At 39.3% G+C, this 27,668-nt stretch overlaps 1 protein-coding gene across 3 annotated transcripts in view; it reads left to right on the plus strand.

The window, feature by feature from the left end:
* The window catches only part of Vps16B (Vacuolar protein sorting 16B), a gene marked incomplete at its 5' end in the record, with an annotated part of 90,357 nt that extends 62,963 nt beyond the window's left edge, over positions 1–27,394 (plus strand). The window contains 5 exon segments of one of the 3 annotated variants that reach the window (XM_053778194.2): positions 10,049–10,183; positions 13,611–13,700; positions 14,124–14,222; positions 16,896–16,935; positions 21,518–27,394. In XM_053778194.2, the coding sequence (XP_053634169.2) occupies positions 10,049–10,183; positions 13,611–13,700; positions 14,124–14,222; positions 16,896–16,916 (345 nt within the window). 3 annotated transcript variants of the gene reach the window in all.
* Between the last annotated feature and the right edge of the window lie 274 nt (positions 27,395–27,668).

Consider the following 27,668-nt stretch of genomic DNA (forward strand, 5'->3'; position numbering starts at 1 on the left):
GGTCCCATCAAATGGTTCCATCAAATGGTCCCCATGATCCTCAGATATAAGACATTTAGACTTCTTTCTGTGAAGAATTATGTTTTCTGGATATCAGTAGCTTATATTAAAATACTCCATGCTTGAGAATTGTATGGCATTGGAAAAATTACATCAGATATGTTAGCCAATACATGGAATGAACTAGGGTATTGATTAGGTGTATTAGACCACTAGAGGTGCACATGCTGAAATTGCATGGATTAAAGAATGTTAACCCATCTAAAATCCCTGTAAGTTTTGCTGTATGTGCAGAAAACTCCCTTTTGTCACGTCACTATTTTGTCATAAAAAAACATTTAAATCAGAAAAGAACTTTGTGGATACCCTGGGTTCATTTTCTCTCTCCTTTTATTCAATATACTTTCCTGGACACTGGGGGGACACACACACACACACACACACACACACACACACACACACACACACACACACACACACACACACACACACACACACACACACACACACTCACACTCACACTCACACACTCACACACTCACACACTCACTCTCACTCTCACTCTCACTCTCACTCTCACTCTCACTCTCTCTCTCTCTCTCTCTCTCTCTCTCTCTCTCTCTCTCTCTCTCTCTCTCTCTCTCTCTCTCTCTCTCACACACACACACACACACTCACACTCACTCTCTCTCACCCTTACTTACTTCAGTCTGGGGAGCACAAGGTGGTCATTGCAATGATGTATAATCCACCACAGAACTGCAGGAGGCCAAGAGAGGAATATGAAGAGAGCAACAGAGCAATGGTGGACACACTTGCTGAGGTGGCAAGAAGAGCTCACTCCAGCAGAGCAAAGCTGCTGGTTATGGGGGATTTCAACCACAGGGAGATTGACTGGGAAAACCTGGAGCGACATGGGGGTCCCGAAACATGGAGAGCCAAGATGTTGGATGTGGTGCTGGAAAACCTCATGTGCCGACATGTTAAGGACATTACCAGAGTGAGAGGGGAGGATAAACCAGCAAGATTGGACCTTGTGTTCACCCTGGGCAGTTCAGACATTGAGGACATCACATATGAGAGTCCCCTAGGAGCTAGTGACCACGTGGTTCTGTGCTTTGAATACATAGTAGAGTTGCAAGTGGAGAGAGTAACAGGAGTTGATTGGGAAAAGCCAGACTATAAAAGAGGAGACTACATAAGGTTGAGGAACTTCCTGCAGGAGGTTCCGTGGGACAGAGAACTGGCAGGAAAGCCAGTAAATGAAATGATAGAATATGTAACAACAAAATGCAAGGAGGCAGTGGAAAGGTTTATTCCCAAGGGCAACAGAAACAATGGGAAGACCAGAACGAGCCCCTGGTTTACCCAACGGTGTAAGGAGGCAAAAACAAAGTGCAATAGAGAATGGAAAAAGTACAGAAGGCAGAGAACACATGGAAATAGGGAGATTAGTCGCAGAGCCAGGAACGAGTATGCACAGGTAAGGAGGGAGGCCCTGCGACAGTATGAAAATAACATAGCATCGAAAATCAAGACTGACCCGAAACTGTTGTATAGCCACATCAGGAGGAAGACAACAGTCAAAGACCAGGTGATCAGACTGAGGACAGAAGGTGGAGAACTCACAAGAAATGATCAGGAGGTATGTGAGGAGCTAAACAGGAGATTTAAGGAAGTTTTTACAGTAGAGACAGGAAGGGCTGTGGGAAGACAGCACAGAACTGAACATCAAGAGGGAATATACCAACAAGTGTTGGATGACATACGAACAACCGAGGAGGAGGTGCAGAAGCTGCTAAGTGACCTTGATACCTCAAAGGCGATGGGACCGGACAACATCTCCCCGTGGGTCCTTAGAGAAGGAGCAGAGATGCTGTATGTGCCCCTAACCACAATCTTCAACACATCCCTTGAAACTGGGCAACTACCTGAGAAATGGAAGTCAGCAAATGTAGTCCCCATATTTAAGAAAAGAAACAGAAATGAGGCACTAAACTACAGACCTGTGTCTCTGACAGGCATTGTGTGGAAAAGATTATCAGGAGAAGAGTGGTGGAACACCTGGAACGGAACAAGATTATAAATGAAAACCAGCATGGGTTCATGGAAGGCAAATCCTGTGTCACAAACCTTCTGAAGTTTTATGACAAGGTAACAGAAGTAAGACACGAGAGAGAGGGGTGGGTTGATTGCATTTTCCTAGACTGCAGGAAGGCCTTTGACACAGTTCCCCACAAGAGATTAGTGCAGAAGCTGGAGGATCAGGCGCATATAACAGGGAGGGCACTGCAATGGATCAGGGAATACCTGACAGGGAGGCAACAACGAGTCATGGTACATGAAGAGATATCACAGTGGGCGCCTGTGATGAGCGGGGTCCCACAGGGGTCAGTTCTAGGACCAGTGCTATTTTTGATATATGCGAACGACATGATGGAAGGAATAGACTCTGAAGTGTCCCTATTCACAGATGATGTGAAGCTGATGAGAAGAATTAAATCGGATGAGCATGAGGCAGGACTGCAAAGAGACCTGGACAGGCTGGACATGTGGTCCAGAAACTGGCTTCTTGAATTCAACCCTGCCAAATGCAAAGTCATGAAGATTGGGGAGGGGCAAAGAAGACTGCAGACAGAGTATAGGCTAGGTGGACAAAGACTACAGACCTCACTCAGGGAGAAAGACCTTGGGATGACCATAACACCGAGCACGTCACCGGAGGCACACATCAACCAAATAACTGCTGCAGCATACGGGCGCCTGGCAAACCTGAGAATAGCATTCCGATACCTTAATAAGGAATCGTTCAAGACACTGTACACTGTGTATGTTAGGCCCATACTGGAGTATGCAGCACCATTCTGGAACCCACACCTGGTCAAGCACGTCAAGAAGTTAGAGAAAGTACAAAGGTTTGCAACAAGGCTAGTCCCAGAGCTCAGGGAAGTGTCGTACGAGGAAAGGTTGAGGGAAAAAGGACTGACGACACTGGAGGACAGAAGGGTCAGGGGAGACATGATAACGACATACAAGATACTGTGGGGAATAGACAAGGTGGACAGAGATAGGATGTTCCAGAGAGGGGACACAGAAACAAGGGGTCACAACTGGAAGCTGAAGACTCAGACGAGTCACAGGGACGTTAGGAAGTATTTCTTCAGTCATAGAGTCGTCAGGAAGTGGAATAGCTTAGCAAGTGAAGTAGTGGAGGCAGAACCATACATAGTTTTAAGAAGAGGTATGACAAAGCTCAGGAAGCAGAGAGGGAGAGGACCTAGTAGCGATCAGTGAAGAGGCGAGGCCAGGAGCTGAGTCTCGACCCCTGCAACCACAATTAGGTGAGTACAATTAGGTGAGTGTACACACACACACACACGCACACACACACACACACACACACACACACACACACACACACACACACACACACACACACACATACATACATACATACATACATACATACATACATACATACATACATATGCAGTCTTTCCACCCGGATTTCAAATCCTCAGGAAAGACAGAAGGAGGAGAGGGGGAGGAGGAGTTGCACTGCTCATTAAAAACCAGTGGGGTTTTGAGAAAATGGAAGGAATGGATGGCATGGGTGAAAGGGACTACTTAGTAGGAACAATCCAGTCTGAGGGACATAAGGTGATAATTGCAGTAATGTACAACCCACCACAGAACTGCAGGAGGCCAAGAGAAGAATACGATGAGAGCAACAGAGCAATGGTCGACACACTAGCCGAGGTGGCCAGAAGAGCACACATGGGGGGAGCAAAGTTGCTAGTTATGGGTGATTTCAATCACAAGGAGATTGACTGGGAAAACCTGGAGCCCCATGGGGGTCTCGAAACATGGAGAGCGAAGTTGATGGATGTAGTGCTGGAAAACCTCATGCACCAACATGTTAGAGACACTACAAGAGAGAGAGGTGAAGATGATCCAGCAAGACTGGACCTTGTATTCACCTTAAGTAGTTCGGACATCAAGGATATCATGTATGAAAGGCCCCTAGGAGCTAGTGATCATGTGGTTCTGTGCTTTGACTATATAGTTGAGCTTCAAGTGGAGAGAGTAGCAGGAATAGGATGGGAAAAACCAAACTACAAAAGGGGGAACTACTCAGGCATGAGGAACTTCCTGCAAGACATTCATTGTGAGAGGGAACTGACAGGAAAACCAGTACAAGAAATGATGGACTATGTGGCAACAAAATGCAAGGAGGCAGAGGAGAGGTTTGTTCCCAAGGAAAACAGAAATAATGGGAAGAACAGAACGAGTCCTTGGTTCACCCAAAGGTGTAGGGAGGTAAAAACTAGGTGCACTAGAGAATGGAAAAGGTACAGAAGACAGAGAACTCAGGAAAATAAAAAGATTAGCTGAAGAGCCGGAAAAGAATATGCACAGATAAGAAGGGAGGCTCAGCGACAATATAAAAATGGCATGGCATCAAAAGTCAAGTCTGACCCGAAGCTGTTGTATAGCCACATCAGGAGGAAAACAACAGTCAAGGACCAGGTAATCAGACTGAGGAAGGGTGATGGGGAGCTTGCAAGAAACGACCGAGAGGTATGTGAGGAGCTCAACACGAGATTTAAAGAAGTACTTACAGTGGAAACCAGTAGGACTCCAGGAAATCAGAACAGGGGGGTACACCAACAAGTGCTGGATGAGGTACACATAACCAAGGAGGAGGTGAAGAAGCTGCTATGTGAACTTGACACCTCAAAGACGGTGGGACCAGACAACATCTCTCCGTGGGTCCTTAGAGAGGGAGCAGAGATGCTGTGTGTGCCATTAACAAAGATCTTCAACACATCCATTGAAACTGGGCAACTCCCTGAGGTATGGAAGATGGCACATGTAGTCCCAATTTTTAAAAAGGGAGACAGACATGAGGCACTAAACTACAGACCTGTATCACTAACGTGTATAGTATGCAAAGTCATGGAGAAGATCATCAGGAGGAGAGTGGTGGAGCACCTGGAAAGAAACAAGTGTATAATTGACAACCAGCACGGTTTCAGGGAAGGAAAATCCTGTGTCACAAACCTACTGGAGTTTTATGACAAGGTGACAGAAGTAAGACAAGAGAGAGAGGGGTGGATCGACTACATTTTTTTGGACTGCAAGAAGGCCTTCGACACAGCTCCTCACAAGAGGTTACTGCAAAAGCTAGAGGATCAGGCACACATAACAGGAAAGGCACTGCAATAGATCAGAGAATACCTGACAGGGAGGCAACAACGAGTCATGGTACGTGACGAGGTGTCAGAGTGGGCGCCTGTGACAAGCGGGGTTCCACAGGGGTCAGTCCTAGGACCTGTGCTGTTTTTGGTATATGTGAATGACATAACGGAAGGGATAGACTCAGAAGTGTCCTTGTTTGCGGACGATGTGAAGTTAATGAGAAGAATCAAATTGGATGAGGATCAGGCAGGACTACAAAGAGACCTGGACAGGCTACAAGCCTGGTCCAGCAACTGGCTCCTTGAGTTTAACCCTGCCAAATGCAAAGTCATGAAGATTGAGGAAGGGCAAAGAAGACCGCAGACACAATATAGTTTAGATGGCCAAAGTCTGCAAACCTCACTCAAGGAAAAAGATCTGGGGGTGAGTATAACACCGAGCATATCTCCCAAGGCGCCCATCAATCAGATAACTGCTGCAGCATACGGGCGCCTGGCAAACCTATGGATAGCATTCCGATACCTCAGTAAGGATTCGTTCAAGACTCTGTATACCATTTACGTCAGGCCCATACTGGAGTATGCAGCACCAGTTTGGAATCCACTCGTCCATCTTATTCCTAGCCAAGCACGTCAAGAAATTAGAGAAAGTGCAAAGGTTTGCAACAAGACTAGTCCCAGAGCTACGGGGATTGTCCTACGAAGAAAGGTTGAGGGAAATCGGCCTGACGACACTGGAGGCCAGGAGGGTCAGGGGAGACATGATAACGACATATAAAATACTGTGCGGAATAGACGAGGTGGGCAAAGACGGGATGTTCCAGAGATGGGACACAGACACAAGAGGTCACAATTGGAAGTTGAAGACTCAGATGAATCAAAGGGATGTTAGGAAGTATTTCTTCAGTCATAGAGTAGTCAAGCCGTGGAATAGCCTAGAAAGTGAAGTAGTGGAGGTGGGAACCATACATAGTTTTAAGGCGAGGTATGATAATGCTCATGGAGCAGGGAGAGAGAGGACCTGGTAGCAATCAGTGAAGAGGCGGGGCCAGGAGCTATGACTCGACCCCTGCAACCACAAATAGGTGAGTACACACACACACACACACACACACTCTCTCTCTCTCTCTCTCTCTCTCTCTCTCTCTCTCTCTCTCTCTCTCTCTCTTTCTCTTTCTCTTTCTCTCTCTCTTTCTCTCTCTTTCTCTCTCTTTCTTTCTCTCTCTCTCTTTCTCTCTCTCTCTCTCTCTCTCTCTCTCTCTCTCTCTCTTTCTCTCTCTCTTTCTCTCTCTTTCTCTCTCTCTTTCTCTCTCTCTCTCTTTCTCTCTCTCTTTCTCTCTCTCTTTCTCTCTCTCTTTCTCTCTCTTTCTCTTTCTCTCTCTTTCTCTCTCTCTCTCTCTCTCTCTCTCTCTCTCTCTCTCTCTCTCTCTCTCTCTCTCTCTCTCTCTCTCTCTCTCTCTCTCTCTCTCTCTCTCTCTCTCTCTCTCTCTCATATATATTTTCCAGGTTTAGCACTTTCAGTGAATATACAGTATTAATAATAATAATAATAATTCATTGAATTATTATTATTATTATGTATGGGCAGTTTTGATTTTCCAGGTATAAGTATTTGACAGTGATGTCCTGTCTAAGGGCAATGTGTGGTGTAAATATTATGCAGAGAATTCAGAGTGTGGAAATTAGGAGAAGGTGTGGAGTTACTAAAAGTATTAGTCAGAGGGCTGAAGAGGGGTTGTTGAGGTGGTTTGGACATTTAGAGAGAATGGATCAAAGTAGAATGACTTGGAGAGCGTATAAATCTGTAGGGGAAGGAAGGGGTAGGGGACATCCTCGAAAAGGTTGGAAGGAGGGGGTAAAGGAGGTTTTTTGGGCGAGGGGCTTGGACTTCCAGCAAGTGCTTGTGAGCATGTTAGATAGGAGTGAATGGAGACCAATGGTTTTTGGGAACTGATGAGCTGTTTGAGTGTGAGCAGGGTAATATTTACTGAAGGGATTTAGGGAAACTGGTTAGCCAGACTTGAGTCCTGGAAATGGGAAGTACAATGCCTGCATTTTAAAGGAGGGGTTTGGGATATTGATAGTTTGGAGGGACTTCCAAACTGTTGTACCTGAGCGCCTCTGCAAAGGCAGTGAATATGTGTGAGTGAGGTGAAAGTGTTGAATGATGATGAAAGTATTTTCTCTTTGGGGATTTTCTTTCTTTTTGGGTCACCCTGCCTTGGTGGGAGATGGCTGACTTGTTGAAAAAAAAAAATATTTGGGGAGTCACCCTTATACTTTTATATAAAGAAATATAAAAACTATAACATTAAAACAATCAAATAAGGTATGAGAGATGAGGATAAAAAACAGTCTTTATTTCCATTTTTTTTTTTTTTAACAAGTCGGCCATCTCCCACCGAGGCAGGGTAACTCAAAGAGAAAGAAAATACCCCCCCCCCCCAAAAAAATGTACTTTCATCATCATTCAACACTTTCACCTCACTCACACATAATCACTATTTTTGCAGAGGTGCTCAGAAATACAACAGTTTAGAAGCATATATGTATAAAGATACACAGCATATTCAATTCAGTTCAATTCAATTCAAGTTTATTCTCTGTAAGGGTTACAATGTGAGGTTTACAGGTTTTGGGTATTGTGTGGTTTACATGTTATAAAATACTAATTACAGAGGGGGCCACTAGGACACCTAGCATGGCTAGGCATTTCGAGCAGACTTAGATTAAAAATTAACATTAAATCCTTACAGATTATGGTATTAAGGCTAAGTGACTACATCATAATTTGTGAGTTTAGCAATGTGAATGCTTTTGTTTTGGCACAATACAAGGTGTCTATATTGGAGTAGCATAAGCAAACTTATGACTAGTTAGGATTTATTATTTTAAGATTAGTATTTCTGGGTTTATAGTCAGTGGGTGAGTGAGTGTAATTGTGAACCACCAGGTGGTTATCATGTAGTTAGTTGTCGGGGTGGATCAGGGAGATAAGATGTTTTCTAACTGTAGTTTTGAAAGTGATGAATGTGTCTGCAGTTCTAGAGTTTTCAGGTAGGGTGTTCCAGATTTTAGGTCCTTTGAAATACATTGAATTTTTGTAAAGGTTTAGTCGAACACGGGGAATGTCATAGAGATGTTTGTGTCTGGTGTTATGCCTGTGGATCCTGTCACAACTATCAAGAAAGCATTTTAGGTCAAGGTTAATATTGGAATTTAAGGTCCTGTAGATAGAGATTGCACAGTAGTAAGTGTGGATGTTCTGAACAGGGATTAAGTTTAGATCTATGAAGAGTGGGGGGGGGGGGGTGTTGCCAGGGATGGGATTTAGTGATTATTCTTACTGCGGCTTTTTGTTGGCTTAAGGTGTGTTGCTGCAGTTGAACCCCAAGCACAGATAGCATAGGTGAGGTATGGATATATAAGTGAATGATATAGTGTGAGAAGGGCAGTTTGAGGTACATAGTATCGTATCTTGGAGAGGATCCCCACCGTTTTGGATACTTTTTTTGTTATGTGTTGGATATGGGTGCTGAAATTTAGGTTGTTGTCGAGGTATATCCCTCCAAACTGCCAATATCCCAAACCCCTCCTTTAAAGTGCAGGCATTGTACTTCCCATTTCCAGGACTCAAGTCTGGCTATATAAAAATAAATAAGTAAATAAATAATAAATAAATAAATAAAATAATAAATAGAAAAAATTACAAGCACTTTTAAGAATAATAATGAAATTACAATAATATCTTAAGGCCCAAAGAAACCACCGTGTAACAGAATTAGGTGAAGAAAATGGTAAAATACTTCAGGGATCTTGCAATTCCTATAATGGTTGGAAAAGAGCTGGCATCCTGAATTTGTGGAGCTGGTACTAAGTACTGATGCACCCCAGAGTAAGTCAAGGTGTTGGGTTCCATAAGTGTAGTTGGTACCAGTGGTCTCAGATACCACAGAAGGAAGAGTGGAAAGGGGCGTGGTAATCACAGAGCCAACACTGACAACTGTCGAACAAGTGGGAGAATCTTCAAAATTGGTACCCTATACTGCTATAAAACAGCCCTCTTAAATCTTTACTGTTTGGGTGACCCATGCCAAACTTGTGGGCTTAGAAGAAGAACAGGTAAGTTACTAGAAATACACTAAGATACAAATAATGGTAAATAGCCCTGAAGAAATGGGTGACACAACAAATTATGTTGACCTAATTATGGTGAAATCAGTACATACTGTAACCACGAATACAGTAGTCAATACAACATTGAAAACGCCACTGTTGACAGAAGTCAGAAAGTAATAAAGTAACCTATGAAAATTTTCAGGAGTGCAATAGGAAGGAAAAGAAAGAAATACCTCCACATCAGGCAAATTACCCCTTGAATTAGGAATCTGGCTCATATGTCCTTAGCTCAAGTACTGAAGATAAAAAAACAGTACAGTACTAATTTTTCCTTAATACTGTATAAGTAAAGCTATGTATTCAGCTGAAAGCCTTAAATTCATATTTTTTAATATTAATGTGCTTGAAGGTACATACTGTATTTGCTATATGAGTACTTATAAATTTTTTCTGTGAGGTACAAATACTGTATTATGGTCTTTCTACCAGTGTTGTTTTAGATGTGATATAGGTAAATGTGAAAACCACTGATATTAGTAAATATAGTATTACTGTATTTATGAGTTAAATACTATAATGTTTCTAGTACAGTACAGGTAATTGGAAATGGAAATTTTAGCTAGTTTAATATTGAGTGCCAATTTTCTTTTTATGAGGATTGAGAATTAATGTAAAAAAAAACATTAACCATTTTCCCCAGTTTTAATCATGCAATGTGTTTCTTACAGGGAATATTGGGAACACTAGGGTCTATAACTTCAGCATTCAGTAGTGCAGGAAAGGGGACTACTTCAGGCATCAAGGCAACTCTTCCAATTGAGCAGGTGGTGCATACATTGTCAGCAAGCTGTGCTCCAGCAAATGTAATTTTTTCTTTTTTCTACATTTTCCTACAAAGTTTTGAGATTAATTGATTAAATTGTTATGATGTTTCTTATAAGTGGGTTAAGGACCTGTGTGGCACTTATGTGTGGAACAGGTGATTAGAACTTTGTTGAAAACTCTAAAAATGTAAATATGAGGGGGAAATAGGGGGTGGCATGTTAAGTGTATGTAGGGGTAGAAGAGAAAGGTTTTCCACTAACAGTTGGAATTTTAGAAGGAAATGAATAGTAAAGTTGTTGGGAGAGTTGTGGTACTAATAAATAATGAACTTGGGATTAAATGAGAAATACAAAATTATCATTTTTTTTACTGATGACTGTTATTAGAATAAGGAGACATTGCAGTGGTTGGTGGAGGGTTTTGAGAGGATGTTTAAAAGAAAGATGATGAAATTTACTGTACAGGGGAAAAAAAAAAAGGTAATTTGATGGAATAAATAGAAGCAAGGAAAATGAAAAAGTATAGTTCCAATTTGAAATACAGTGGAACCTTGGTTTTTGTCTTTAATTCATTCCAGAAAGTCTGACGAAAACTGAATTCGGCGAAAACTGAAGCAATGTTTCCAATAAGAAATAATGTAAATCCAATTAATCCGTTCCAGACACCCAAAAGTATTAACAAAAAATACTTTTTATAGAGAATAACTGCAATTTTACATACAGAAAACAATGAGAAATAAATATAAAAGACTAATGAAATGGATAAATGAACATTTAACATAACTTTTACCTTTATTGAAGACTCTTGTCGGTGTATGGAAGACGGCGAGGAAGGAAGAGGGAGAGGGAGGAGAGGTTATTGTTTGGAAGGGGAATCCCCTTCCATAAGGACTTCAGGTATCAAGCCCTCTCTGGGGTTACTTCTCTTCTTTGTCTTGTACTGGCACTAGGACTAGCTTGAGAGTCACTGGACCCCTGTCGCACAAAAAAATCTGGCTAGAGAGGTCTGTTTCTGGCGTCTCTTTAAGATTTGCCTAAAATGGGATAAGGCATTGTCATTGAACATGTTGCAGACATGTCTTGCAACAGCTTTGTTAGGGTGATATTTCTCCACAAAACTTTGCAACTCACTCCACTTTGCACACGTGTCCTTAATCACTGAAGAAGGCACATTCTTCCCTCTCTCTTCCTCCTCCTCTGAAGCAATTTCCTCATCTGTGATCTGTTGCTGTTCCAGTTGAAGGTGTTGCAGCTCTTCAGTGGTTAGCTCTTCCATGTGGCCCTCTACCAACTCTTCCACATCCTGGCCACTCACATCCAACTCCATGGACTTCCCCAAAGCCACAGTAGATTCCACAACAGGCATAGGGTTGTCAGGGTCAGCCTCAAACCCTTCAAAATCCTTCTCTTGGACACGTTTTGGCCACAATTTCTTGCCTTCTTTATCAAAGGGCTGGCACTCGGAACTTTCTTTGGCCCCATGGTGACTTATTTAGCAGTTGCACTCAATAAATAAGCACAAAAAATAATGGATTACTATGAAATGTATCGTATGAAAGCTCAGGGTAATGTTCACTCGAGGAGAAACAAAGCCAGAATGACTCAGAACGCGTGCGTGGGATGCATTGTGTGGGTACGGGCAGGTGGACACATTCGGTATGGCGGATGAAAACCGAGGTGACGAACGAAAACTGAGACAAAATTTTAATGAAAAAAGATGAAGATTGAGACACTTATGCAGCATATGGGAATCTTTATTCAGGAAACGTTTCGCCACACAGTGGCTTCATCAGTCCAATACAAAGAGGAAGGCGTAAGGAGAGGAGGAGTATGAGGTAATCAGTCCCTCGGCCTTGAGTCGATGTGTTCAGTCCATCAATCTTGTAGAATGTACAGCATAGGGCCGTAGACGTGGCTTATATACTGTAGTGAGGTGAGGTGAAGCAGGCTGAGGCGGGGTCATAGTGGTACCATCCACTAGTCGAATTAGGTCTTCGTCCAAAGGTACATTCTACAAGATTGATGGACTGAACACATCGACTCAAGGCCGAGGGACTGATTACCTCATACTCCTCCTCTCCTTACGCCTTCCTCTTTGTATTGGACTGATGAAGCCACTGTGTGGCGAAACGTTTCCTGAATAAAGATTCCCATATGCTGCATAAGTGTCTCAATCTTCAACTTGTCGGTTTTTCAAATCATTCATCACACATGAAAAAAGTTGTCGAAAACCAGGGCAAACGAAAACCGAGGTTCCACTGTAGGTGATTTTGTGAAGGACAAGAAAATGTACAGAACTGGAGAGGAGGTAAGTTGTGGGAGTGCTGAGGAGTTTTTGTAGAAGGAAATGTCAGTGGAGGCAAATATGGGAATGCAGTATATTAGAGTAAAATGATGCTGACTTTTTTTGTATGGGTGTAAAGCATGGTCTTTGAGTGTTTCAGCAAAGAGAATGTTGGGGCAGTAGAAATGACCATGGACATCATGTGATGTGATTAGTAGGTAAAGAACAAGTATATAATGAGAGATACTGTATTAGATGTGGTGGAATGAAAGAATTAATTTAAATACATAAGCAGAGTTATTGAAATGATTTTGGTTTCATAGGTTTACAAATACAGTAGGTTCACAGTGTCCTGAAATGTCTGTGCCTTTCTGGAAAGGCAGGTAGAGATAATGTTAGTGAATGCTTACTTTATTGGGGTTATCCTACATGGGAATAAGTTACAAATAAAAATAAATCTTATGTAATAACCACTACTAGTGTTCCCTCTAAGCTGCACACCTGTGCAGCAGGCAGTCAAATTCCACACACTAATTAGTGAGGCCATACAGTCTTTGTGATGTCAGCTTTACTTTAGCTAGTGGCCTGTTGGTTTGATATTTCATGATATATATTCATTCTTCTCCATGGGGAAGTGGAACAGAATTCTTCCTCTGTAAGCCATGCATGTCATAAGAGGCGACTAAACTGCTGGGAGCAGTAGGCTAGTAACCCCTTCTCCTGTATACATTACTAAAGTTAAAAAGAGAAACTCTTGTTTTTCTTTTTGGGCCACCCTGCTTTGGTGGGATACGGCCAATTTGTTGAAAAAAGAAGTATATTCATTCTACTTTTGCATACCCTTAGCATCAGTAAAAACTACATTTATGATATCTAGATTGTTAGCTGCTAACAGTAACACGCATCCATGTATTTCTTCCATACTTGTGCACATGATAGCATTCATTCTGGTTGGTAAAACTATATCAGTGCCGCAAAAAATATATAAAACACCTATTTCCTTTATTAGTATTCCTTTACATTGCATATCATGAACATGATTTTTGTTAATAATTATCTTCAAAATGAAATGTTGACTTTCTTATTTCGTTGTTGCTATTCTGTTAGTAAAGGAAATTTTTTAGTAGTGAACTAGTTCATGTAAGTACTGGATGTTCATCTGTTTCTTTCATTTTGTTGAAGGTTTTAGCAGTGTACATAGCTCTGATAGACTCCATGGAGACTCGTCTCAAATTAGCCATCAACTATAAGTGTCACCAGGCAGTCATTGAAGTAAGTATAATGTACAGTACATTTTAAGCATCGAGAAGGTTTTATACACTGACAGGTCTGCTGTATGCCTTTCTTTATGTATATGCTGAAAGTTTATTTTAACCCATATATTAATGAGTCAAGTATCCTTGACAGGTGGTGAATACATTACATTGCAAGTTGAATGGCCCTTTGTGCAGTCAGTAGGCTTTAAACTCAGTTAACTAACCAGCTGAATGAAGTATTGCAAGCTTAACATCTTATAGTAAAAAAGGCTTTAAAACAATATAGCATTTATGTACAGTATGTTAAAAGCAATATTAAGGGCATGTACGTAAATACAAAAGTTTTGTACATCAATAGTGTCCAGCTTTTGTTCCTTAATGAAAGTGTGCTTTACATTTATTTCTAATGTTTATGTATTTTTTATTATACTTTGCTTAGGTTCACATTGCTCAGAAGGACAGGGATGCTCTAGAAAAGTATATGAAGGAAATACCCACTGGTTCTCCAGAGTTTCTGAAAGCTGATGCTGCTTTAAAGGTATATCACCATTATTATTTTTTTTTTTTTTTTTTTTTTTTTTTTTTTTTTTTTTTTTTTTTTTTTTTTTTTTTTTTTTATAACAAGTCGGCCGTCTCCCACCGAGGCAGGGTGACCCAAAAAAAAGAAAGAAAATCCCCAAAAAGAAAATACTTTCATCATCATTCAACACTTTCACCACACTCGCACATTATCACTGTTTTTGCAGAGGTGCTCAGCATACAACAGTCTAGAAGCATACGCATATAAAGATACACAACATATCCCTCCAAACTGCCAATATCCCAAACCCCTCCTTTAAAGTGCAGGCATTGTACTTCCCATTTCCAGGACTCAAGTCCGACTATATGAAAATAACCGGTTTCCCTGAATCCCTTCACTAAATATTACCCTGCTCACACTCCAACAGATCGTCAGGTCCCAAGTACCATTCGTCTCCATTCACTCCTATCTAACACGCTCACGCACGCTTGCTGGAAGTCCAAGCCCCTTGCCCACAAAACCTCCTTTACCCCCTCTCTCCAACCCTTTCGAGGACGACCCCTACCCCGCCTTCCTTCCCCTATAGATTTATATGCTTTCCATGTCATTCTACTTTGATCCATTCTCTCTAAATGACCAAACCACCTCAACAACCCCTCTTCTGCCCTCTGACTAATACTTTTATTAACTCCACACCTTCTCCTAATTTCCACACTCCGAATTTTCTGCATAATATTTACACCACACATTGCCCTTAAACAGGACATCTCCACTGCCTCCAACCATCTCCTCGCTGCTGCATTTACCACCCAAGCTTCACACCCATATAAGAGTGTTGGTACTACTATACTTTCATACATTCCCTTCTTTGCCTCCATAGATAACGTTTTTTGACTCCACATATACCTCAATGCACCACTCACCTTTTTTCCCTCATCAATTCTATGATTAACCTCATCCTTCATAAATCCATCCGCCGACACGTCAACTCCCAAGTATCTGAAAACATTCACTTCTTCCATACTCCTCCTCCCCAATTTGATATCCAATTTTTCTTTATCTAAATCATTTGACACCCTCATCACCTTACTCTTTTCTATGTTCACTTTCAACTTTCTACCTTTACACACATTCCCAAACTCATCCACTAACCTTTGCAATTTTTCTTTAGAATCTCCCATAAGCACAGTATCATCAGCAAAAAGTAACTGTGTCAATTCCCATTTTGAATTTGATTCCCCAAAATTTAAATTATATACAGGTACAAAATCAATTTTCCAGACCTTTGGTTCCAAAGCCTTTCTGGATTACTGATGTTTCTGTCTTTCCTTGGTCTTGGGGTTGGATAAGTGATGTACAGTTTGGTGGTAAATACTGCTGCGGGAATCTCAAGTTCCTGCTCATAAATTTGCATGTTTCTGGACTATTGGTGTCCGTAAAATCGATGTTGTGCCTGTAGTCACTGAAAAATACATCAACATGAAACATTATGCATGGAGGAGGATATACTCATTGACAAATAGTTAAATACATTACAGAATGTAGAAATGAGGAAATTATAAGATATGGGATTAAATAAGATAGAGTAGAGCAAAAAAAGTCTTACAATAATTTTGTTTACTGTAGCCAGTTTGAGGAAAGTAAATGTAGAAATGTATTTGCATATACAGTGGACCCCCGCATAACGATTACCTCCGAATGCGACCAATTATGTAAGTGTACAGTATTTATGTAAGTGCATTTGTACGTGTATGTTTGGGGGTCTGAAATGGACTAATCTATTTCACAATATTTCTTATGGGAACAAATTCGGTCAGTACTGGCACCTGAACATACTTCTGGAGTGAAAAAATATCGTTAACCGGGGGTCCACTGTACAGTGGAACCTCTGTATTCGAACAGCTCCCTACTTGAACAATTCGGTATTTGAACACTTTGTCCGGTAAAAACATCGCTAGGCACTCGACCAAACAAATATGACCTGCCAGAACCTTGCTGTAAATTATTTTGTGTTTCTTCGCATTTTTTTGGTGTTTTTTATATTGTATAAATAAGTCACCATGGGGGCCTCCGAAGATTAGTGATAACAGGCAACCAAAAAGAAAATACTGTAGGTTGGGAAAAATTTGTTTGGTACTCAAACAGATCGGCTCTCGAACAGCCTTCTGGAACAAATTAAGTTCGAGTACCAAGGCTCCATTGTATATAGTACATTATACCTAAAACTGACAATACTGTATTGGATTAATTTAAATGGTGATAATAAGCCAGCAGTGTTATACCAGCTTTATGGTATATATCATGTCACATTGTTAACTCATTTGTTTCCAGTTATTGTTTATTGGATTAAAAGAGAAGTATTAGGCACTGCAACCATTGGAAATTTAAAAACTTACATAATGAATTAATTACAAACCATAGCTCTGCTCCTGTCGTTATAAATAATTACACTTCAAAGGTGATTTGATGCCATGGAAGGGTTCTTGAACCAAGGAATTGGATCTACCCTTCCCTTCCTTTGATTGAACCTGATTACCTGTCAGTCCCCAGGTGCTGTATGACCCCTACAGGTTTAGCATTTTCCCATAATAATAATAATAATAATAATAATAATAATAAATAATGTAATAATTATACCGTGATAGAAATAGGTAAACAAAATAAGTAATCATTCTTGCTGTCTATTTGCAGAGTGTCAAGTGGAAAAATTAAAATGATGCTGTACTGTAAAGTAAGTTAATAAAGACAGTTAAAATGTATTTATTTATATGCAGTTTGTGATACCATCTGTCACTGATTACTGTTAAGTGATCTTTGTAGTTGTGGCCTTAGGAACACTACATTGTCATTTCTGAAATTATATCTGTCCAGTTGATTGCATTAAGTATTATTCAGTGATTCTGTATCTGAGCCATCTCCTTGTCCTTTGGTGTTCTTGAACCAGTGTTGTTTACTGTTTGTGTTAGTGGCTTAGCCTTACTGTTGGATGCCCGTGGAGTTCATTATCATTTTTATGCTGATGATACATGAATCTACATCCTGGTTCTAAATGTGGAAGATGCTGGATATTTGGACTTAGATGATAAATAGAAAATTGAAACTAAATGAGGGTGAGACATAGATTTTGATTGCCAGGGGGGAAACATCAGGGAGGTATAGATTGGAAGGTTTAGCACCTTTGATTGTGGTAGTCAGTTTGCAGTCTTTGGAATCAGTGAGGTATATGGGTATTTTCCTGGATTCTCCATTGTCATTTATTGAACACAGATTATTCAATCTTTCAATTTTCATATTCGTAACCTCTGTGCAGTCAGAAATTATCTTCATATGTAGAATATCTTAGTCCTTGTTCATGTGTTTGTTTCAACTTGAATTAATTTTTGCAATTCTTTGTTAATGGGTTTGCCTAACTACTGTACTTGATTAAAAAAACTCAAGTCTGTACTAGTATTTTCACTCCCAACTGGGGCTCCCAATAGTACTTTCAAGAGTTGCATTTGCTCCTTATCAAGGCAAAAATTGAATTTAAACTCTGTTTATTTAACATTTTAAGTTAATAAGTGTAACATTATTTATTTAGTTGTAGCTACAGTTAGAGTAAGAGGTAGATGGGAAAAGAGGAAGGTGGCAACAACAAGTAAGAGGGAGGTGAAAGTGTATAAACTAAGGGAGGAGGAAGTTCGGGTGAGATATAAGCGACTATTGGCAGAAAGGTGGGCTAGTGCAAAGATGAGTAGTGGGGGGGTTGAAGAGGGTTGGAATAGTTTTAAAAATGCAGTATTAGAATGTGGGGCAGAAGTTTGTGGTTATAGGAGGGTGGGGGCAGGAGGAAAGAGGAGTGATTGGTGGAATGATGAAGTAAAGGGTGTGATAAAAGAGAAAAAGGTAGCTTACGAGAGGTTTTTACAAAGCAGAAGTGTTATAAGAAGAGCAGAGTATATGGAGAGTAAAAGAAAGGTAAAGAGAGTGGTGAGAGAGTGCAAAAGGAGAGCAGATGATAGAGTGGGAGAGGCACTGTCAAGAAATTTTAATGAAAATAAGAAAAAAATTTGGAGTGAGTTAAACAAGTTAAGAAAGCCTAGGGAAAATATGGATTTGTCAGTTAAAAACAGAGTAGGGGAGTTAGTAGATGGGGAGATGGAGGTATTGGGTAGATGGCGAGAATATTTTGAGGAACTTTTAAATGTTAACAAAGAAACAGAGGCAGTAATTTCATGCACTGGTCAGGGAGGTATACCATCTTTTAGGAGTGAAGAAGAGCAGAATGTAAGTGTGGGGGAGGTACGTGAGGCATTACGTAAAATGAAAGGGGGTAAAGCAGCTGGAACTGATGGGATTATGACAGAAATGTTAAAAGCAGGGGGGGGATATAGTGTTGGAGTGGTTGGTACTTTTGTTTAATAAATGTATGAAAGAGGGGAAGGTACCTAGGGATTGGCAGAGAGCATGTATAGTCCCTTTATATAAAGGGAAAGGGGACAAAAGAGACTGTAAAAATTATAGAGGAATAAGCTTACTGAGTATACCAGGAAAAGTGTACGGTAGGGTTATAATTGAAAGAATTAGAGGTAAGACAGAATGTAGGATTGCGGATGAGCAAGGAGGTTTTAGAGTGGGTAGGGGATGTGTAGATCAGGTGTTTACATTGAAGCATATATGTGAACAGTATTTAGATAAAGATAGGGAAGTTTTTATTGCATTTATGGATTTAGAAAAGGCATATGATAGAGTGGATAGAGGAGCAATGTGGCAGATGTTGCAAGTATATGGAATAGGTGGTAAGTTATTAAATGCTGTTAAGAGTTTTTATGAGGATAGTGAGGCTCAGGTTAGGGTGTGTAGAAGAGAGGGAGACTACTTCCCGGTAAAAGTAGGTCTTAGACAGGGATGTGTAATGTCACCATGGTTGTTTAATATATTTATAGATGGGGTTGTTAAGGAAGTAAATGCTAGGGTGTTTGGGAGAGGGGTGGGATTAAATTATGGGGAATCAAATTCAAAATGGGAATTGACACAGTTACTTTTTGCTGATGATACTGTGCTTATGGGAGATTCTGAAGAAAAATTGCAAAGGTTAGTGGATGAGTTTGGGAATGTGTGTAAAGGTAGAAAGTTGAAAGTGAACATAGAAAAGAGTAAGGTGATGAGGGTGTCAAATGATTTAGATAAAGAAAAATTGGATATCAAATTGGGGAGGAGGAGTATGGAAGAAGTGAATGTTTTCAGATACTTGGGAGTTGACGTGTCGGCGGATGGATTTATGAAGGATGAGGTTAATCATAGAATTGATGAGGGAAAAAAGGTGAGTGGTGCGTTGAGGTATATGTGGAGTCAAAAAACGTTATCTATGGAGGCAAAGAAGGGAATGTATGAAAGTATAGTAGTACCAACACTCTTATATGGGTGTGAAGCTTGGGTGGTAAATGCAGCAGCGAGGAGACGGTTGGAGGCAGTGGAGATGTCTTGTTTAAGGGCAATGTTTGGTGTAAATATTATGCAGAAAATTCGGAGTGTGGAAATTAGGAGAAGGTGTGGAGTTAATAAAAGTATTAGTCAGAGGGCAGAAGAGGGGTTGTTGAGGTGGTTTGGTCATTTAGAGAGAATGGATCAAAGTAGAATGACATGGAAAGCATATAAATCTATAGGGGAAGGAAGGTGGGGTAGGGGTCGTCCTCGAAAGGGTTGGAGAGAGGGGGTAAAGGAGGTTTTGTGGGTAAGGGGCTTGGACTTCCAGCAAGCGTGCGTGAGCGTGTTAGATAGGAGTGAATGGAGACGAATGGTACTTGGGACCTGACGATCTGTTGGAGTGTGAGCAGGGTAATATTTAGTGAAGGGATTCAGGGAAACCGGTTATTTTCATATAGTCGGACTTGAGTCCTGGAAATGGGAAGTACAATGCCTGCACTTTAAAGGAGGGGTTTGGGATATTGGCAGTTTGGAGGGACATGTTGTGTATCTTTATATGTGTATGCTTCTAGACTGTTGTATTCCGAGCACCTCTGCAAAAACAGTGATAATGTGCGAGTGTGGTGAAAGTGTTGAATGATGAAAGTATTTTCTTTTTGGGGATTTTCTTTCTTTTTTGGGTCACCCTGCCTCGGTGGGAGACGGCCGACTTGTTGAAAAAAAAAAAAAAAAAAGTGTAACAAACCCAAATATCTTGCTGATATGCTTGTACCTTTTACATTGGGCTCAGGAACATTTCTGGTAATTGCCATAGACTATTTTAGACTGATTGAACCTCATGCTGTTGGGAACAAATCATTTGCACAAAGAGCCTTTTCTTATTTAGCTCCTAGATTATTCAACAGGTTGCCAGTGTCTGCTAGAGTTAGGAATTTACTCATGCTTTCAGGTCTCAGTTGAAAGCACATTTCTTTTCTCGAGTTTTGATACTGATGATCATACTTTCACTCTTCAATATAAACTTTAGTATTTCATCTTCATCATTGTTGTTGCATTTATGGCTTGGTATACGAGTGCTGATGAATTTCTTGAAAAAACAGGCACTCAGGAATGACAGTATCCCAGATTTATTCTTTTGTATAAATTCTGAAGGAAGGGTATTGATATATTCCAGTTTTTAACCATAGTGTAGGCATGCCTCTGGCAAGACAGTGATGAAGTGAATGATGATGAAAGTGTTTCTTCTTTTTCTGGTCACCCTGCCTTGGTGAGAAACAGCCAATGTGTAAATAAAAAAAAATCTAATTTTCTTATTCTGAGTATACCTTTGATATAGTATACCTTTGATGAGTTTTTCTATTCTCGAAGCCCAGCCTTGGGCCAGGCTCATCTGGTGATTGCTTTGTTAGCCAGGCTGTTGCTGCTCGTGGCCAGCTGGCCCACATATCCATCACAGCCTGGTTGATCTGGCACCTCTTGAAAACTTCTACAGTTGTCTCAGCAATATTTCTGATGTCTTCTGGTAGATGTTGAATAGTCTGCAGCCATGGATATTGATACAATATTCTCTTGCTGTGCCCACAGCATTCCTGCTTTTCACTGGGTTTATTTTGCACTTCCTACCATATCCCTCACTCCAGTTGCTGTTATGCCAGTGTGCAGGTTTGGGACAAGGCCCTCAAATATTTTCCAGTTATATATTATGATGCAAAACAACCACTGTGAAAGAATAGTGGTTGTTTTGCATATTCTGAAATCACCTATTTACTGTGATCTTATTGCATACATTATGATGTGTGTCTTCTCCACTGCAGTGAGTACATATTTAGGACTTTAAGGTATTTCCAGTAATTTCAATGCCTTATTGCTTCTATGCAGGCCACAAATGATCTCTGTATCTGTTCCAGTTCTACTGTCTCTCCTGCCCTGAATGGGGCCATCAACACTGAACAATATTCTAAAGGAGAGCACAAGGAGTTTGAAAAATGGATGTTCTTGTAAAGTGCATATGACAGGAACACATCTTCCAGTACTTGCTATAATTAATTGAATAATCCAGAAGACTAGACTATGGTATAATTTCTTTCATTTACAAAACCTAAGCAAAAAACTAAAGCCATTTTTTCTTAGGAGCAAAGATATTAATTTTTTTTTTTTACCTCAACAGTAGTCTTCAGCCAAGGCAGGGTGACCCAAAGAAGAAATTACATTCACCATCATACAGTTGCTGTCATATATACTGTATACTTTTCAAGCTACTATTAGATATATGGTAATTTTTTTTTACAAATGTATAGGGAAGAATGGGCTTCATGAGGTGCATATTTATTTCATTCCAACATGTGCAATATAGCATTTTGAATGAAAGTTATAATAAATGGAAGAAACTTTAACTTTCCAAAACTACCCCACCCCTTATTGTAATTATATTTTCCACTGGAAATTGCTTTCTAATAGTCCAGAACAGGAAAATATCAGCAAAACTGGCTGCCCACTTATCCTTTTGCTTATAATTAGTTCAGTATTTAAGCACTGAAAATGTGGTTGTTAAGGTCAGATATTGATATTAATGTTCATTTATTACGTAATATAGTGCCAATAAACATGTACCCTTTGACTGTTGGTGTCGTATATATATGTCTTACGAGCCAGTGTTTTTGACGTATTAATACTCCAAAATTCTAGCGGCTTCAAATCAAGTAGGAGAAAGCTGGTAGGCCCACATGTGAGAGAATGGGTCTGTGTGGTCAGTGTGTGCAGTATAAAAAAAATCCTGCAGCACGCAGTGCGTGATGAGAAAAAAAAACTCAGACCATGTTTTTGGATTAAAATGCTGACTTTGAGGTGTATTTTCATAAAGTATTTATGGTTGTATTCTCGTTTTCTTGGTCTCATTTGATAGAATGGAAGATATATTACAGAAATAGAGATGATTTTAATTGGTTTCACGATGAAAAGGACCTTGATATTGAGCTCAAACTAGCAGAAATGTTCGATTTTTGCCAATGTTCAAGAGTAAACAAATAACATCACCATCTAATACGTGTCCAACTGGCTGGTCTAATATGCAGTCACGAATGAGTTGACATTATTTATACAATTATTACAGTAATTCAGTAGTCTGCATAACAGTAAATCTTCTATTTTTTGAGTGAATAAGAATTCAAAATAGAATGCAAGAGTAATATAAGAGGAGCCTGGAGACATAACTAATGAACAGAGAAAATGTTATTTTAGTGCCAGGAATCTCTGCATTGTTTATTCTGGACCCTATTTTAAAATTGGCATCTTTTTTAATTTGTGTGAAATTGGCCAAATTGCCAAATTCTGACCACTTTATTGGGTAGTTGAAATTGGTAAATGGGCAGTTTTTTTTGTACTCAGCTGATAGAACAAGTGGAGTTCTAAAGAAATAGCTATGAGTTTGGTCGACTGGAACAATGGAATTGGCCGAAAATAGGGCTCAAAATGGGTGAAATCTCTGATGCATATATATCGCCGAGATCGCTAACTTCGCGAGAGCGTAAATCCATAAGTTTTCCATCACATTTCGTACTTTTGGTGTCATTACTATTGGAAAAAGATTCTCTATCACTTCATAAGAATTTTTTTTTTTTTTTCGAATATTTTGAGACACAGGAAGACACTTCAGGATTTGGGGTCTCGACAGTCAAAGGGTTAAAAAGAAAAACTTTGATTTTTCTTCTTAGGTCACCCTACCTCGGTATTGTAAACTTCATAAAATAGTTTCCTATGAAATGTTTCTCATTTTACATTAACAACAGTGTATAAATATGTGCTGGTTGTAAGATGTGGGGTTACCAGAAATGTTATTCAGAGGGCTGAGGAGGGGTTATTGAGGTGGTTTGGACATGTAAATAGGGTGGAGGAAAATAGGATGACTAGCAGGGTGTATAAATATAGAGGCTCCCAGGAAGGGTTGGAGGAAGAGGGTAAAGGAGATTTTGAGAGCTAGGGGCTTGGACAGCCAACAGGCTTGTGTGGATGAGTTAGATAGCACTGAGTGGATGCTAGTGGATTTTTACAAATGATGTGCTGTTACAGTGTGAGCAGGTTAACATTTATGAAACAATTTAAGGAAACCGGTTATCCTGGCTTGTGTCCTGGAGGTAGGAGGTACAGTGCTTGCACTCTGAAGGAGGTGTGGGGATGTTGTATTTGGAGGATAATCTGAATTGTGATGTCAGCACGCTTCTGGGAAGAGAATGATTGAATAAATAAGTGTATGTGTTTTCCTCGGGTCATCCTGCATTAGCAGGAGATGGCCATTAAAGGAAAAACATGCATTAAAACCAACAATTCATAAATTGCACAAGCTGTGGGTAATATCAAACTCCTACAGTTATGCAGGCTATGGTGAATATCAGACTCCTTTCTTTGTACAGATTGTGATTAATAACAAACATTTCTTTACTTTTATTCAGAAAATTATTGTACTTGAAGTTGCAAATTTGTATTATGGACTTTATCATACATGTAACTTTATAAAGAAATTTAAGAAGTCTGAGATGTAGAGAAAGTTCAGCATAGTATGCAGCAAGAGGGTGTGGTTACCTGCAAGTGAGTGGGGTCTCAGATGATGGCTGGGTCAGATTTATTTAGAATCAGCTTTGCTAAAACCTCAGAGATGGTGAAAGACCTTGAATTTTGTGAAATGGTGTTGGCAGTGGCATTTAAAGACAATTGCAAATACAGTTGATCTGCTGTTTTGATAACTACAATACCATAACCCACACAATGCAGTATTATATATGCTGGTGAGTAAGAATTAACATGAATGGACAGATGTCACTGTGAATATGTTTAATACCTTGAATCCACTCTTTGTATATTACTGTTGTACCTTTGGGAAGTTCCTCCCAAAATGGGTTTGCAATGTAATTTTTAGTGGTTCTAAGGATCTTTGGAAAAAACTACTGTATTAAGAAATGCACAGGAAAGTACTGCTACTGTAAATGTGTACTGAATGTAAATACATGTTATAACTTGTGAGATAATGTGACAAGTGTACATAACATGATTTATATCACTTAGCAGCTATTCTCTACTCAGAACATAGTACTGTATCTAATGCAAATGTCCTCAGTAACAGGAATTTTGTTAACATTAGAATTGAATTCTCTCTAAAAAATGTATGCATACATACTATTATCATGCTTCTTAGTGTTTTTATATTGATCACAAAAGCACCTTTTGAGCAGTTGAATATCATGCCAGTTAAAAAGTTTCACTGACACCTTGATAAAACCTTTTGTAATCAAAGTGATATGTTGCCTTATCATAGAGACACAATCGTTTATTCTGTCACATTTCTTACATTAGTCATGTAGAGAACCAAGATAAGATTAAGACAAAGCTATATCACATCATTTTGTTAAAAATCAAGAAGCTGGCCCAAAAAGATAAATTCCCCCACTTCCTTTGCTGCAGATTTAAATAATTATTGAACCTGATTCTCCTGTTTTTGCTGATTTCAAACTTTACCAATAAGAAAAGTTAGAAAAATTAGTGTTTATTTTGTTAATTACTTCTCAGAAGTTTTCAGCAAATTTTAAAGTTCAGATTTATATAAAATTGTATTTAGATCTGTTTAAATGATAAAATTATTTTATACGTATTTTGTATATGCAAACTACATACCTTATCTCCTTAAGAATATGGAAATTATTTTATTTTTAATAATTAAGCATTATAGATTTTTATATTGAAAGATGAAAGATACTACACTTCTAAATGTGTTTTTTTATCCATCATATTAATCCTTATATGTAAATCAAAAGAATTCACTGAAGTGTGGCTTTTAGGTCCTTGAGTTTAGCACTCCCCCATGAATGTAATAATAATAATAATAATGTCTGTTAGTCATGTCACCCATAAGTGCTGCTGAGATTAAGAATTTTATATTTCAGAGTACTGTACTTATTGAATGTAGTACTGTACATAACTTTTTGTGATGTAGGTTAATATTTTACTCATATTTTTTAATGGGGTGGTCTGGTAAGCCATGGAAAGTCTGTGTTCTCTTGATTGAAAGCTCCTCTGATAGATTTAGTGCTGTATGACCCATATTATGGGTTTAGCTCTCTTTTGATGAATAAAATCATAAACAACTGAGTAAATCACCTGACGATAAATATCCCCTTTTCTTTATGTAGAGTACATTGGAACCTCTGGTCATGACCATAATTCATTCCAAAACTCTGGTCGCGACCCAAACCTAATTTCCTCATTGGATTGTATGTAAATACAATTAATCCGTTTTAGACCCCTACGAACTGTAGGTAAATATTGTTTTCTTAAGATTTTTAAGCACAAAAATAGTTAATTATACCATAGAATACACAGTGTAATAGTAAACTAAATGTAAAAACCTTGAATAACACTGAGAAAACCTTGAACAACAGAGAAAACTGACATTGCACGAGTCCATTCTAGACACCTACGAACTGTTTGCTGTAAGCAGTTTTTTTTTTTTTTAAGGGTTTTAACCCTTTGACTGTTTTGGTCATATATATTCGTCTTACGAGCCACCGTTTTTGACATATATATACTTATAAATTCTAGCGGCTTCAAATCAAGCAGGAGAAAGCTGGTAGGCCCACATGTGAGAGAATGGGTCTGTGTGGTCAGTGTGCACCATATAAAAAAAAATCCTGCAGCACGCAGTGCACAATGAGAAAAAATTCCGACCTTTTTTTTTTTAATTAAAATGCCGAGTTTTGGTCTACATATTTTCATATAGTATTTATGGTTGTATTCTCGTTTTCTTGGTCTCATTTGATAGAATGGAAAACATATTATAGAAATAGAGGTGATTTTGATTGGTTTTACTATGAAAAGAACCTTGAAATGGAGCTCTAAGTAGGGGAAATGTTTGATTTTTGCCAATGTTCAAAAGTAAATAATTGATATCATTTTCCAGTAAATGTCCAAGGAGCTATTCTAATATGCAGTCATGAATGGGTTGACATCATTTATACAATTATTACAATATTGCAGTAGTCTGCATAACAGTAAATCTTGTATTTTTTGTTTGAATAAAAATTCAAAATAGAAAGCAAGAGTAATATCAGAGGGGCCTGGAGACATGACTAATGAACAAAGAAAATGTTATTTTGGAACCAGGAATGTCTGCATTGTTCATTCTTGACCCTATTTTGAAATTGACATATTTTTTAATTTTTGTGAAATTGGCCAAATTGCAAATTTCTGACCATGTTATTAGGTAGTTGAAATTGGTAAACGGGCAGTTTCTTGTACACAGTTGATAGAAAAATGGAGTTCTAAAGAAATAGCTATGAGTTTGGTCGACTGGAACAATGGAATTAGCCGAAAATAGGGTTCAAAGTGGGCGAAATCGCCAATTCGTAAATATTGCCGAGGTTGCTAACTTCGCAAGAGCGTAATTCCATAATTTTCCATCAGATTTTGTTTTTTTGGTACCATTACAATCGGGAAAAGATTCTCTATCATTTCATAAGAAAAAAAATTTTTTTTTTTTTTTTAAATTTTGCGACACCAGGAGACACCTCAGGATTTGGTGTTGCGACAGTCAAGGGGTTAAGGGACATGACTCAGGAAATTGTAATGACGCGATTGCAAACAAACCATACCACGGGTGGGATTTGAACCCGCGATCAGAGAGTCTCAAAACTCCAGACCGTCGCGTTAGCCACTGGACCAGCTAGCCACAATAAGATTTGTCCAACTAGGCATATTTCTACACCATAGGAAGGTTAGCATAGGCACCACTGTGAACACAAATGCAAGTTTTTACAGACGAATCTCCAGCTAGTGTGGCCGTGACGGCCACGCTAGCTGGAGATTCGTCTGTAAAAACTTGCATTTGTGGTCACAGTGTATTAATAATTTTCTAAAAAAAACCCAATACCTCTATAACAAGCACTGCCCTAAAAAAACTAAACAGATGACAGCAAAGAGACTGAACAGTCCCTGGCTAACACCCAGCATTCTCAAATCCATAAATACAAAACACCAATATGAAAAACAGTACAGAATGGGTCACATAACCAGAGA

This window comes from Cherax quadricarinatus, chromosome 22, assembly GCF_038502225.1.
Source record: "Cherax quadricarinatus isolate ZL_2023a chromosome 22, ASM3850222v1, whole genome shotgun sequence".
Lineage (NCBI taxonomy): Eukaryota > Metazoa > Arthropoda > Malacostraca > Decapoda > Parastacidae > Cherax > Cherax quadricarinatus.